Below are 15,000 nucleotides of genomic sequence, written 5' to 3'. Positions count from 1 at the left end.
AAGAAAATACTACTGAAGTTGAATTGAAGTTGAAGTTCAGTTGAACTCCAAATTTGGTGTCCACTCAATTAATGTTGAGAGTGTTAATTTTACTCTTTGGTGAGATATTAAGAGCTGTAAAGTTAAAATTGGTCACCAGCACAATCTTACACTGTATTTCCACTCCCCTGTAAGAGTCATTTGACTCCTATAGTGTTGTAAATACTTTATCTGGAGTTATATAAGTTTAATATACCGAGTATGGAAATACTGAAGAGTTCCACTATTGAGAAACTAGTTACATATTCAGAGGATGTTCCCCTGCTACTGGGGTGTCTCCTCTCCTCTACTCGAGTGTCTCGATCCTCCGCAAAGCCTCTCAAGGTGACCTTCATTCAAAGACATTTCACTCCACTGTCTGAGATGCTTCTGACGGGCTTGACTTGCTGTTGCTTAAGGGCATTTGCATTGAACCAGTGTGGTCTACAAACCACTGATGGTCAGTAAGAAATTCCCAGCGGCCTGTGAGTAGTTATGTGAAATAAAACTGACATTTTAAAATGTTTTTAAAGTCTTCCTTCGGTTTTAAACGCACACCGTGTGAGGTGCGTACGGCGGACAATAGTAGGTTAAACTTGATGAAAAGAATGGTCGTCGCACACTCAGAACTAACATGCAGTTATTACATTTAATAAAGCAACGTTTCTGCTTACGCCTACAACGTTGGTTTATTGAACGTAACTGCATGTTAGTTCTGAGTGTGCGACGACCATTCTTTTCAAAATCTTTTTTTAAGCAACTATGAAGTGAGTTAAAAAAACATCTACTATTAAATGTTGTCATTCCATTCCTAAATCTAGGGGCTGTGAAGTTTTGCTTTCTGATTTCTGTGTGTCCCTCCTCCTACTAACGGTACTAGAAATTGAAGCAAGGTGGCTGTATGCCCATTTCTGGACACATCTGATGCCTTTTTGCCCATTATGAGAAAGTGAAGCGAAAGCCCATCTGGGAAACTCCAACTCCCATTGTCATTGTGACAAAGCACTCCACAAGTGCACACTGCACACAACGAAATTGCATTTATGCCACCCCCGTGCAAGGGGGCGGCCCCCAATGGCTGATGAGGACAGAAGTTGCACCATTGAGACGGTAAAGGAAAAAAAGAAAAAAAAGTAAAGGAAAAAAAAAAACGTTGACGTGTGTGAAACAATACAAAACTAATTACTGTGCTATATGATAATAGAGTGTGAAGTGTGTGTGTGGGTGTGTACGTATACTATATATACAGTATATATATATATTTTAAACCTAACTAACCCTTCTTTGCATATGCATGTGTTGTTCTGTATATTTCCTGTGCACTTTGTATCTGCTAGTGTTGGCAATGATTATGTCCTCTTTTGAGAGTCGCTTTGGTTATAAAGCGTCTGCCAAATGCAATGCAATGTAATGTAAAAATAAAACTCACAGGTGCGGCCCATACGGGTCATCACAGGGCCGGGTCCCTCCGCATAGACGGGGTTGACAGTGACCCGGTACTCTGTGTCGGAGAGCAGAGACTGCAGCAAGATCGTCTTCTGCTGCGCTGGGACCATTTTCTAAAGGAAGTGAAGAAAAATGCAACACGCAATCAGTAAAACACACACCCTGACAGCATATCAACATAATACACAGCAAATAGAATATCCCACTATGTTGAACAGTGGGAGCAGCGTTTCCCAAAAACATTTAAGGAGTACTTAAGTATGAGGTGCCCCCTAGGCAATACATGAAATCACAGACATGTTATACGTACATACAATCATTCTATAGGCCTACATTTTAAAAAAAATCTCGCACATGCAAATAAAACGTTTTTGCAAAGTGCATGTGCGAGGCAAAACAGTTTAAGTGTAATCTTTTATTGAGGATGGATGTGAGACCTATTTCCCGGGTACCTCATACTAAAGAAGTACTTCAGCATATGTACAACTTAAGAGTTTTTGGGAAACACAGTACAGTTCAGTACATCCCTATGACGTTTGCACTAAAGTGATCGCTTTCAATCTCATTATAGTGCAAACTGTACATGTAACATGTATCAATAAAAGGCATTCTATTCTATTATATCCTGCTCTATTCTATTCTATTCTATTCTATTCTATTCTATTCTATTCTATTCTAGTCAAAACAAAAGAGAAACAACCCAAATCCCTGTGCACAGACAGATGTTGTTCTTTCACAGATAATAATGATGTGCAGCCAGCTAGTATCAAGACATCTGAAGTGGAAATGATCATTGCAACACAATATGGTAATTATTTTCGCTGATTGTTTTAATTTGCATGAATGACACGTTTCGCTCTCGCTTCAGCAGTTTCCGTCTCCACACAACAAAGCAAATGTGATACATATAGTATTTCCACAAAGACTGGCCCATTTCAGTGGGCATAATTAAACTCTCCAAATTAATCTCATCCCCACTTCTCTTAACAAGATTAGTGATTGCTATTGCAAAGTTGTTAGACTTCCTGTTAGATTTCACATGTTTGGTTAAAAAACAAACAAAAAAAAACAATAGAAACAAAGGCCAACAGTTCAACTTCAGATTTTTTTTTTTGCACATCCCAACTTTAAAAAAAATAGTCCCATTCTCAATAATGGTGCAGAATAAAACAGAAATAATCTTGCAGGCCAGGCCATTCCCGGACAAGGCATTGAGGCCATCAGTATTCCTTGTTGTGGACAGGACAGGCAATCTCTGGAGTGATGACGGGAACATCTGACTTTTATTACATTCGCTCGATGATCACAGACTCATCACTGATCTCTATTTCTATAGAATACCAATGCGGTCCATCCCATGCCGCCCTGCGACGGCCAAACAGCAACTCAACTTAACAAATGGGCCCACAAGCCACAAGCAAATAGGTAGAGAAGCCAGCAGTGCAGCGAATAAACGGTCTGTAAAATTGAGCACAAACCCAGCCAATCAAATTTCAGCGCATAAAAAGAAAAATGCCAGAATAGGTTCCATTATGCCTCTGGATTTCTCAACATGGCCCCAATTTTAATCAGAAATGTGACTCAAGTTTTTGACACAACTAGGTCAGTAAATAAATCACAATAGGCATTCGACTTTTCATCCTCATGTTGGGTTGACCTGCCGCGCCAGGCTCTAAGATCTAAATGGGCATGTTGAGAGAAGGGGTTATCTATATGGTACCCAGGGCTCTAAATTCACTTTTTTCATCACCAGCCAAAATAGTTTTTAGATGTTAATCTTACTAGCCAAGCACACACTCACTGATGGTTCAAAGTGGTCAGTAAGTTGCTCTTTTCTCCTCCCAGCAAAATACAAATTTCAGCAGCATTTGGCAGGTTGGCTGATGGTACTGTAGAATCCTTTTTTTTTAAATAATATTTTTAGGGCTTTTTTGCCTTTATTTTTGACAGAACAGATTTGGAGAAACAGGAAATGAGTGGGGAGAGAGAGACGGGGAAGGATTGACAAATGACCCGGGCCGGATTCACACCCGTTTCGCCGGCGTAGCAACCCAGTGCCCTACCGTTAGGCCACGGCAGGGCTGTGATTCTACAGTGTTGAAATGTGGCAGCCAGTCTGCAGCACTCCCCTGCAAATGGACAAGGACCCTTTCACAGAGGAAAAGCAGGAAACAGGATTTGCATCGCTCTGTCTGTAGCTTACTGTGTCAACTCTTTTCTTCCCTTCCTTGTCTTTTTTTCTCTCTCTTTTCTTTCTTTACATCCCCCCGCTCTCCCCTCTCCCCTCTCGCCTCTCCTCCCTCCTGCACAAGACCGTGCCAGGACATGCATTGTTTGCTTTTTTATGACTGAGAACATAGAAGTCATTAAATTCTCCTTGAACAAAAGGCTGGATAAAGGAGGCAGACTGGCACTATGATGTATTACAGAAGTAGGGTAGCCTCACTGTTGGCCAAGCGAGCAACTACCGTCATTGGGAATGTAGTCTATTCTTCTGACTACATACTAGAGCACATATTTTTTAATGTTAGCTTTGAATTATTGTGTATGAACTGTATGGGCTTGTGTAGCCCCTTGTCCAAGATCACACGTAGTTGGCATGTGTTAACAATGTGACTCAATAGCATACAAAGCACACAGGCAACAAATTAGGGACAAAAAATATATATATAAAAAAACTCTGTGGCCTCAACAACATTAAAAGTTCACAGCTGAACAGAAAGGAGAATGTGTTCCACACCCCCATACCTGGGGGAAAAATAATAATAATCTCATTCAACAACAAAATTAGAAGTCCACAGCTGAACAGAGTGTCTCTCACACCCCCTTTCTTGCTTTGCATTCAGACCCCCTGCCGTCTAAGCCCTTCCAATGTTCAGGGCGCCCGCCTCACAATCGTGACAACAGCCGAGCCCGGGTCTGACAAATCAATTTGGTGCAAAACGTGTGGCCACAGAGATCAAAATAATACCCAACACCAAGTGACACCTACCCCTCCATCAGCGGCAGGGTGGGGAAATTGGATTTTGTAATGCAGTGCCACTTCTTCATCAAGTATTTATAATGGCAGTAGTCAAATCAAATTTGAACAAAGAGAATGCGTCATGGCACAAAAACTGCCCAGCACACAAAGCAAGGCGAGGGCTTTGCCAGACAAACATGTGGTGCCTTGGCAAACTAGTTTCTGGAGCTGTCCATTAGAAGAGTGGTGCTGAAACTCTTTCGTGACGACACACACCGGTAACTAAAAAGTTGCACTGGACTTAAGCACACACGCACACACTCTTGTTTAAACCTATAAACAGAGTTTCATTTTCTGGGGACACTATAAACACTATAAGATTAACAAACCTATTTTCTTTTCTGTCTCTGAGAATTATGATGGTCCTTGAGTGTTTGTTACTAGTGGAATGGGTGCTGACAAGAAACACTCAGCAGTATTATAATGCTGCAAACAGCAAGGGGGAGGTTGGAAGGTGAGGTGCATAACTGGGTGTGGAGAACAAGAAGGAGAGAAGCAGAGAGGAGAACACCACAATACGCCCTACACCTCCTCTGTGTGGTAAGATAGTACACACTCACCAACTCCTCTGCGCGGTAAGTTAACATACATAACATACATGGCCTAACAGTAAAGGTGGGGCACTGGGTTACTAAGCCGGCGACCCAGGTTCGATTCCGGCCCGGGTTATTTGCCGATTCTTCCCTGTCTCTCTCTCCCCACTCATTTCCTGTATCTCCTCCACTGTCCTGTCAAAAAATAAAGGCAAAAAAGTCCTGGGAAAAAAAAGTAAACTTAAGATACATAGTACACTCACCACCTCCTCTGCGCGGTCACCCTGCGCGGTGACGTAGGAGACGCGGTACTGGCGCACGTTGGCGTCCTGCATCTCCCAGGAGACGCGGAAGCCGTAGGTGGTCTCCTCGCTGATCTGCATGTTCCTCACCGCCTGCCGCACCACTGAGGAGCACAATAGGAGAGCGTAAGCCGTTTACACTGAACTGTTTACTAGGGGTGTAAATAATAATCGAAATGTATCGATATATCGCGATATAATCTGACGATTGAATCGAATTGAATCGAATTGCATCGTATCGTGGAGCATTCATCGAAATCGTAATCGAAAATAATCGAATTGGGGTGAGGCGTTTACACTGAGCTGTTTTACACTGTCAGTTCAAGAAGGTAGGTCTGCACACTGCAGAAAAAGCTCCTGATGAAGATCCAGCGTGATTGAAACGTTGCTGTTTTAATTTAATAAACTTTATTTTTTGAAGCTTTTTTCACAGTGTGCTTGAACTGCATGACGCTTTTGTCTGGTACTTTCAACAACAGACTTTGGATGTACACACCCTACCCAAAACGACTGTTTACACTGTCAAACATTGCAGCCAGTTAGTAAATATAAAAAAGTAAGTTACCCTGCTGCCTTAAGTTTGTAAGTTAACTCAACTTGAGAATGCCTTGAGTAGAGTTAAGCCTCGAGTTGAGTTAACTTACAAGCTTAAGGTAGCAGGGCAGCTTACCTTTTTACGCTTAACTGGCTTACAGTGTAGTAATAGTAGAGAACAGTTGCTGTATTGATCCCCAGGGGGGAGTTAAGGTGTCAAGTAGCACACATACACATACAGGGAACACACATAGAAAACAACACAGAGACCAACATAAAAAACATAAACACATGAATAAACAAGTATTGTTTTGTAATCTTATGTAAACAAGGTAAGATGAGCTGATTTAATTTACCTCAAGGGATGGACAATTATCTTAATTTTTGGTCTGTTTTAAGTATGCATAAACATGGAGCAATTTCTCAACTAAATCAAGTAAGTTAGCAAAAAGCTCAATTATTGTAAATCAATATCATTATGGTATTGCTATCCATTATAATTGTAATTCAACATTCATGAAAATTGATGAATGTACAGTATGAATAAATACACTTCTGTTTAAGTTTATTTAAGCACTTGTATGCAAGATGTATGAGTAGCAACAACTAACACAAATGTCTGTAATTTAAACAAAAATAGTATGAGGAAAGCCAGACAGAGTCATTTCACATAAGTCCACAAATTACGGAAATCCGGAAATCCATCTTTTCTATTCAGTCTACCCCAATCTTCAGGGAATAGATAAACCACCAACACCTCCTACCCGATCTGGGCATCAGATGCTACTGGGTTATTTATCGACATTTGTTTTAAATCCTTATAAGGAGGAGGAAAAGGTAATTCCGCAGTTGTACAAGATTACATTCATTAATTCCTACAGCACAGGCCGCATTATATTAGGCTCAATTTGTAAATCATCTTGCCGGCCGTGTGGGCGGGATTTTTTATTTTTTTTGTCAGCGGAAGCCACCAGTGCTTGTTTTGCAGAGCAGCCAAGCTGTGCTGAGCATTACGTGTTCATATGGTGGGAGACGGCGGACGGGGGACAAGCCATCATGTCTAACAATAGAATCATAGTTCATTCACCGGGATTCAATTTCTCCATTTAAAGAAGTCCCGGTACATTACACAGCGACAGATCTGTATGCCATACATTCAGGATGGACAGGTGAATGAATGGATGGATGGATGGATGGATGGATGGGTGAATGGACTGATGTATGGATGGATGCATGGTGTATGGATAGATGGAGAGATAGAGGGCAGGGAGGGATGGGGAGATGGATGCATGAATGGATGAAGGATGGTTTGATAATGTTATTCTGTAGGGAAGTTCTACATTTCGTATAACATAGTGTATATCGCTACTCCGAAAAAGAGGAAACCAGGTCACTGAATAATATATTTCTCTGCATACTCTACCCTTTGTATTGTGTCTGAATCTGCAGCCTCAACAGATCCAGCAGCAGGCATATATGCAATATACAGCAACAGTCAGTGTTGCCAGATTGGGCGGTGTCCCGCCCAATTGGGCTGCTTAGGATGGCCATCTGCGTGTAAAAATGGATTTCGGAGAAAAAAATGCCTAATTTTTGGCCATATAAATCAATAGAATTGGGCGAAATTTAGTGCTTCCAGGCGGGTTTTGAGCAATTTTTGGGCTGGAAATCACCAGCTTCATCTGGCAACCCTGAACATAGTATACACTGGTATACACTCACCTGCAGCCGTAGTTGTGGTTGTGGTTGTGGTAGGTCTAACAGTTGTGATTCCTGGAGCTATGACATGACAAAAATGCAGGAACATGTTTTAGTTTACAGCACAAATGCTTAGTAGCAATTGAGTAGCACAACTTTATGAGAAAATGGCTAAGAAAGCAATCAAACATCAATAAAAAACAGCCATGTTAAAGCATATACAGTACACCAAGTGGCAATGTGTCACGGTGTCTATAAAGTAATTAATATCAATATCAACATATTAATCGCTTTGTAATAAACTACGGTGTCTGTAAAGTAATTAATATCAATATATTACTCGCTTTGTAAACAATGTGTGTTACTAACTTATTAATATCAATATAATCGCTTTGTAAATTAAGCACAGTGTCTGTGAAGTAATTAATATCAATATATGAATTGCTTTGTAAACTGTGTGTTACCAACTTATATTAATATCAATATATTAATCGCTTTGTAAATAAACTACCTTGTCTGTTAAGTAATTAATATCAATATATTAATCACTTTGTAAACAATGTGAGTGTTACCAATTTATTATATTACCAGTGGTTTCCAGAAGAATGACCGATTCGCTCTCCGACTCGTCGTTGTAGATGGCTGAGAGAGACACCTCGTACTCCGTGAGCGACTTCAGGCCGGTTATGAGATACGTGTTTGTTTGGGCGTTCACCATCACCTGAGGGCAAAAGAAAAAAAAAAGAGAAAATAAAAAAAAAATGGATATAGATAAGAAAGATTGATGTATGTACGGTACATCCCACCACACTGGACTAAAATTGCCAAAGGACAGAAAAAAAGAACAGAGAGACAAAAACACATGATGATAAATGGCAGGCAAGACAGAGACTGACAGCGTGGCAGATAGCCACAAACACACAGACAGACTGAGAGACACACAGGCAGACAGAGACAGACTGACAGACAGACAGAGACAGACTGACAGACAGACAGACTGACGGACTGGCAGACTGGCGGATGTAAAGTATGAAGGCTGCATGCCAAAAATCCCAAAAGTTTCCAGACAAGCAGACGCCACTGAAGAGAAAGTTTGAGACAGGCAAATGGCAGATGGACTAGCAGATGGGCAGACAGACAGACACAAACGTAGATAGACAGACAAACAGAGAGGCACAGACAAACATGCAGACAGGCAGACATGTAGAGAGACACATTCACAGATACAGTAGACAGCCAGATAGACAGACTCAGATAGACAGACAGGCAGACAGAAAGACAGACATGTATAGATAGACAGACAGAGAGACAAACACACAGGAAGACTGTCAGACAGACAGACAGACAGAGAGACAGATATGCAGATAGACACGAACACAGAAAGACAGGAATACAAACAGACAGACAGGCAGTCACACAGGCAGACAGACAAAAAGACAATCAGACATACAGATAAACATAGAAGCAGACAGAGACAGGCAAGTAGGAAGAGAGACATACAGTCAGGCAGAGACTGGCAAGCAGAGAGACAGACAGACATGCTGCCATACAGACAGACAGGAAGACAGACAGATAGGCCGGCAGGAATACAGACAGACAGACAGACAGGCAGACAGGCAGACAGACAGACAGACAGACATGCAAACAGGCAGATAGACAGACACCTCCTCCACGTCTCCCTCCCCGTCGCTCTCTCCCCACAGGATCTTGTAGAGGACCACGTCGTTGGCGGGATGCTGCCAGCTGACCCGGAAGCTGGTCATGGTGGGGTCTTTGGTAACACCATTCAGGGGCTCAGGGACGGTCTCTGGAAGACACCAACACAAATATGTAAAAACTTCTCATGAAGAGGAAAACGACAAAACTTTCTTCTCACTATCAAGCATGCTGGTAACTGGCGGCTAGCTGTTCTCATAGGACTCAATGTTAACTGCTGGCTTGGACATAAAAATTGTACGGCCATACCCAGAGAACGGTTGAAAGTACCGGACAAAAGGTAAAGTCCAATCATTTAACTCAAGCAGAGGTGTAAAAGAAGCTTATTTCCAAAAATGGGACAGTATCACTTTAAGTGTGGATGGATATACTGGTCTATTCTAGTTTGTTCTAGTCTTCAAGACTACTGAGTGTGTTGGTGTTGATGTTCTAGTCTTCAAGACTACTGAGTGTGTTGGTGTTGATGTTCTAGTCTTCAAGACTACTGAGTGTGTTGATGTTGATGTTCTGGTCTTCAAGACTACTGAGTGTGTTGGTGTTGAATCGTACTGGTGGTGAAGATGCCCTTGAGTGCCTCTGCGTCGCCCTCGTCGTACTGGGCGTAGATGGCCACATTGTAGTCCGTCAGAGACGTCAGGTTCCTCAGCACGTAGGAGGTGACGCGCCGCACCTCGTGCTGTACACAGGAAAAATACTGGCAGTGTTCATTTCACATTTTCATATGTCTTTATTAAAGGATAGCCTCTTGAGATGAAATCTCGTTTTCGAGAGGGTACAGGCAAAACACATACACATACACATACCCACACACACTGAAGCTCTTCCAATACCACCAACAACACACTTCCCATCACTAGCAAGAAGAATTGTACAAAATGATAATACCATGAAAAACAAGCGTAACATATTACAGGAGAGAACCAAAATACTAAAGTTAGAACATACAAATACTGAATGTCTGTCAACATAAAAGTGATACATAAATCCAGAATATAAGCAAACATAATGAGAATGATACTATGAGGAAATAAGAGGGAAATATAACCAGATTCTAAGAGTGTTATATTCTTAACAAGTCTCTCTGATATCACTTTTTAAGAATTATGTATATAAGATAACATTTAGATAGTGTTTAGTTTAGCCATTTAGTTGATGTGTATAAGGCCGGCCACACATTGGCTCCGACAGCACTGTGGAACACTTTCGCTTCTGACATAATTCCGACACCCAAACCCAATTTCACACGTACATAGCATTGATAATCAATGGGCAGCTGTGACAAAAATAGAACTCGTCTCTCATCGCTAGCCGACATCCGCGAATGTCCGCGGACATCGGCGCCAGTGTGCGGGGTTCTATTGAAAACAACGGAATCGAACTTTTGCGGAGCAGTGCTCAGCACTTTGTCGGAGCCAATGTGCGGAGGGCCTAAGAGTATTATATTCTTAACCAGTCTCTCTGATATCACTCTTTAAGAGTTACATGTATATAAGATAACATTTAGATAATGTTTAGTTTAGCCATTTAGTTAATGAGTAAAAGTCTTTGGTCAAGGTAATATATTCAGAACCCAGCCGTGGCTTAATCGGCTGGGCACTAGACTGCTACTCCTGGGCGGGCGACCCGGGTTCGATTCCCAACCCCGGTAATTTCCTGATCCTCCCCCGTCTCTCTCTCTCACTCACTTCCTGTCCCACTCTTTACTGTCCTGTCAAAATAAAGTAGACACCCCCCACACACACACACATACACACACACACCAAAAAGGTACTGTAATATAACAAGCTTTGTGAGTAGCCATACCTCGCTGCTCGGTCCGCCTCTTGCGATGGCGTACGCGATGCGGTAGCCTCTGACCTTACGAGATGCTTCATCCCAGTCCAGCTTGGCAGAGCTGTGGCTGATCTCCGAGATGTGCAGGTTACGCGCTGGGGAGAGGGGCACTGAGAGGAAGAGAGAGACAGACACAGAGACAGAGACAGAGACAGAGACAGAGACAGAGACACAGGCACAGAGACAGAGACAGAGACAGACAGAGAGACAGAGAGACAGACAGACAGACAGACAGACAGACAGACAGACAGACAGACAGACAGACAGACAGACAGACAGACGGAGAGCACAGGGTGAGATAAGTTTGATCTGTACACCTTATATTACAAATGTGGGTAAAATAAACTGCAATGGCACATATTGCATATTATGCATGTAACAACATGTGCTGTCTGTTTCTCTTATGTCACTGAAAGATACAGCGATAGAGACAAAGAGAGAAGAGAGAAGAGCATCAGCAAGAGCACATACATTGCAATAGAAAGTAAATCATGAATGGGTAGCCCTTACATGTACATGTGTGGGAAGGAAGCTACAATTACTCATGGCAGTATATTATGAACTTAGGAAATGGATCGCACTCAGTTTTTTCCTCTTTCTTGTTCTTTTCTTTATATTTAAATATTGCAGGGACTGATTTGACAGACGTGGACTGAAGAAGGCTCTTTCGGCCGAAACGTCTGTCATATCAGTCCCTGCAATGTTTAAATAAAAAGAAAAGAAGAAGTAAGAAGAAAAAAATGAGTGCGATCCATTTCCTAACTACTTGATTACTTCAGAGACGCACCAACAAGACGGAGGAGCACGGTGTGTGGAAGATAAGTATATTATGGACAGCAGTGGTCACCAACCTTTTCATGCCCGAGATCCCTAACCTCTGCCTAGATGGCAAGCAAGATCTACCTCTTGAAGCGTTGACAGAAATAAATATATTACACTTTTCTCTTTCTATTTTCTCTGACATTCCCAATAAACTTATTGTCTATGCATTATTGAGTTCAAGAAAGAACTATAGCCACCACAGCCTACGCAAAGTCTGGATACATATTTAATGAGGGCAATAATTAAGTCAGCGATGATATATTTATCTGTCAATTGAGGATAACGATTTAGAATTTGTAATCTAGGAAGGAGAGCTGCAGAGGAGGTGAAGATGTGATGCGATTGAAAGGAGAATAATCATGCACACGGCCAGGTGAGCGAATGGCCCCATGGCCCCTCTTGTCATTGCATAAACCATAAACACTTTAATTAACCATGGACCACAGGGTCCCACGCCTCTCCTCTCCTCCCAACCCAAGTACACACACCCTCTGTTCTCCTCTCCTCCTCTTCTTTCTGTTTGCCTCTCCTCCTCCTCCTCTCTCTTTGCCGCCCCTCCTCTCCTCCTCCTCCTCTTCCCTCTCTTCACCTCCCCTCCCTCTCTTTACCTGTCCTACCATTCTTCCTTTCTTTGCCACCCCTCCTCCACTCCTCCCTCTCCTTGCATCTACTCTTCTCTTCCTCCCTTCCTCCTCCCTCTCTTCATCTCTCCTCATCCTCCTCTTCCTCCACTTCTCCTCCCTTTCTTCACCTCTCCACCTCTTCCTTGCCTCCTTCTCCTCCTCCCTGACTGTCCCATGCCTTTGGACTGTGAAGTAGGCGTGTGTGGCGTTGTAATTCACCCTGCACAACTAGACCTCTGCAGTTTTCCATCAAAGTGACCAGAGGCCAGGATGGTTCAGTCTCCTCAATTTCGCAGGGGGCTCTGTGTCAGAATAGCCTGGGCACAAGGTGCTCACGCAGTTGAGGTGAGAAGGGAATGAAGGAGGTGAGTGGAAAAAAGAGAGGAGGAAGGAGGGAGGAAGAATAGAGAAGGCGAGAAGGAGGAAGAGGAGGAGGAGGAAGAGGTCCTGGCAAGAACATTTCAAAACTGTGCTGAAAAACGTGAGGTGACGGAAGGAAGGTGGTGGATACTCCATCACCATGACTTCTTTCACATTTGTGTGTGTGTGTGTGTGTGTGTGCGTGCGTGCGTGCGTGCGTGTGTGCGTGCGTGCGTGCTTGTGTGTGCACCTCTGTGTATGTGTTTAACTTAATGACATGGTGCTGTATATCCTTCCCTGGACAGCAGTAACAACGGTACAGACCATAATATATTCATGATTCTGATTAGTTTGCCATTGGCATCAGAGTATATACGGGTGTTCATAATTTATAGCAGTATAATTAAGCATGCCGTCGTGATTTGATAGCCCCTTGGATCATATTGCATGAAGCGAGTCAGAATGACTGACCGAAGCGAAGGGACAAAACAATGTTTTATAATGAGAGGAATCCTGTGAGAGCTGTCTAACTGCGCTGATTACTCACACCAAATCAACTCAGAATAGGTAGGCAATTAATTAATTTGCACCGCCATTAAAAAGCTAAAATAGAACACATCACTTCACTCACTGCCTCTCTCCATCTTGGTCTACTCTTTCTCCTGCTCTGTTGCATATACCGTTAGTTCTCTTTTATCCCAATGTTTGGGAACTTTTTGAACAGCAGTGTCAACTCTGCGTAGGTAGGCAATTAATTAATTTGCACCGCCAATTTAAAAAGCTAAAATAAAACAATTCACTTCACTCCCTGCCTCCCTCCAACTTGGTCTACTCTCTACTTCTCCTGCTTTGTTACATATACCACAAGTTCTTTTTTATCCCAATGTCTGGGAACTTTTTGAACTCAAGTCGTTAACAAACTACCATTCTTGTAATGCCATGTACGTACATATGTATTAGGCCGCACTAGGTATGCACTTAAAGTATGCACTTAAAGTATGCATTTGCATACTTTAATGCAAATTTTATGTCTGTATATATTTTTTTCTTTGTTTTTTTATTTTTTTGCTTTATTTGTTATGTGCTAAGCAGCAGTACATGTATGTCCAAGACAAATTTCCCTCGGGACGAATAAAGATAATCTTGAATCTTGAATCTCATGTCCACTCTGCTTCCACTGGTGTGTCACCTGTGTGTTTTTGCGTGTTCACTTAGGGTAGAAACACACTGATGATGCTTAGAGAGGAGTGGAGATGAGAGGAGAGGAGAGGAGAGGAGAGGAGAGGAGAGGAGAGGAGAGGAGAGGAGAGGAGAGAAGAGGAGAGAAGAGGAGATGATGAGGAGAGGAGAGATGAGAAGAGAGGAGAGGAAAGGAGAGGAGAGGAGAGGAGATAAGAGGAGTGGAGAGGAGAGGAGAGGAGAGGAGAGGAGAGGAGAGGAGAGGAGAGGAGAGGAGAGGAGAGGAGAGGAGAGGAGAGGAGAGGAGAGGAGAGGATGTAGAGAGGAAAGGAGAGGAGAGGGAATGGGTGCAAGGGGGGTGCGATGAGGAGTTGGCACTTAAGTGTTTGACTCACGTGTGGTCTCCTGTCCCGTCATGGGGTCGCTAGCGTCGTCTCCGTACATGGCGTACACCGTCACCGTGTACTCAGTGTCAGGGGTCAAACTCTCCAGCTCGATCTCTGTCACCGACTCGCCCACTTTCACCTGTGGACATGCACACACACACATATATGATGACTTAAGTCTGTGGACATGCACACACACACATATGATCACTTTCACCAATAGACACATACATACACACACACACACACGCACCCACACAATGTATGATCACTATCGGCTGTGGATGTACACACACATATGATCAGTAGCTTGTGTATGGAGTCATGTACTGTATAGAGTACATGGAGGTACATGCATGCATACACAGGAACACACATGCACACACACACACACACACACACACAGACACACACACACACACACACACACACACACACACACACACACACACACACACACACAAATAAACAAATGAACATAACGGATCCAGAGCCGCATCGTGATAATAATGTCCTCCCGAAACGAGA

General features: G+C 42.8%; 1 protein-coding gene across 1 annotated transcript in view; it reads right to left on the bottom strand.

The window, feature by feature from the left end:
- Nucleotides 1–15,000, bottom strand: part of LOC134436371 (collagen alpha-1(XIV) chain-like) — a 160,939-nt gene that overhangs the window by 85,502 nt on the left and 60,437 nt on the right. Inside the window, exons 13-20 of the mRNA XM_063185539.1 lie at nucleotides 14,482–14,611; nucleotides 11,073–11,212; nucleotides 9,819–9,945; nucleotides 9,218–9,360; nucleotides 8,142–8,274; nucleotides 7,578–7,634; nucleotides 5,283–5,425; nucleotides 1,448–1,577 (exon numbers count right to left, since the gene is read on the bottom strand). Coding sequence (XP_063041609.1) covers nucleotides 1,448–1,577; nucleotides 5,283–5,425; nucleotides 7,578–7,634; nucleotides 8,142–8,274; nucleotides 9,218–9,360; nucleotides 9,819–9,945; nucleotides 11,073–11,212; nucleotides 14,482–14,611 — 1,003 coding nt within the window. The remainder of the gene's footprint in view (nucleotides 1–1,447; nucleotides 1,578–5,282; nucleotides 5,426–7,577; nucleotides 7,635–8,141; nucleotides 8,275–9,217; nucleotides 9,361–9,818; nucleotides 9,946–11,072; nucleotides 11,213–14,481; nucleotides 14,612–15,000) is intronic.

Source organism: Engraulis encrasicolus, chromosome 20, assembly GCF_034702125.1.
Source record: "Engraulis encrasicolus isolate BLACKSEA-1 chromosome 20, IST_EnEncr_1.0, whole genome shotgun sequence".
Classification (NCBI taxonomy): Eukaryota; Metazoa; Chordata; class Actinopteri; order Clupeiformes; family Engraulidae; genus Engraulis; species Engraulis encrasicolus.
The sequence above is the reverse complement of the archived record's forward strand: the minus strand, read 5'-3'. Positions and strand labels throughout refer to the sequence as shown.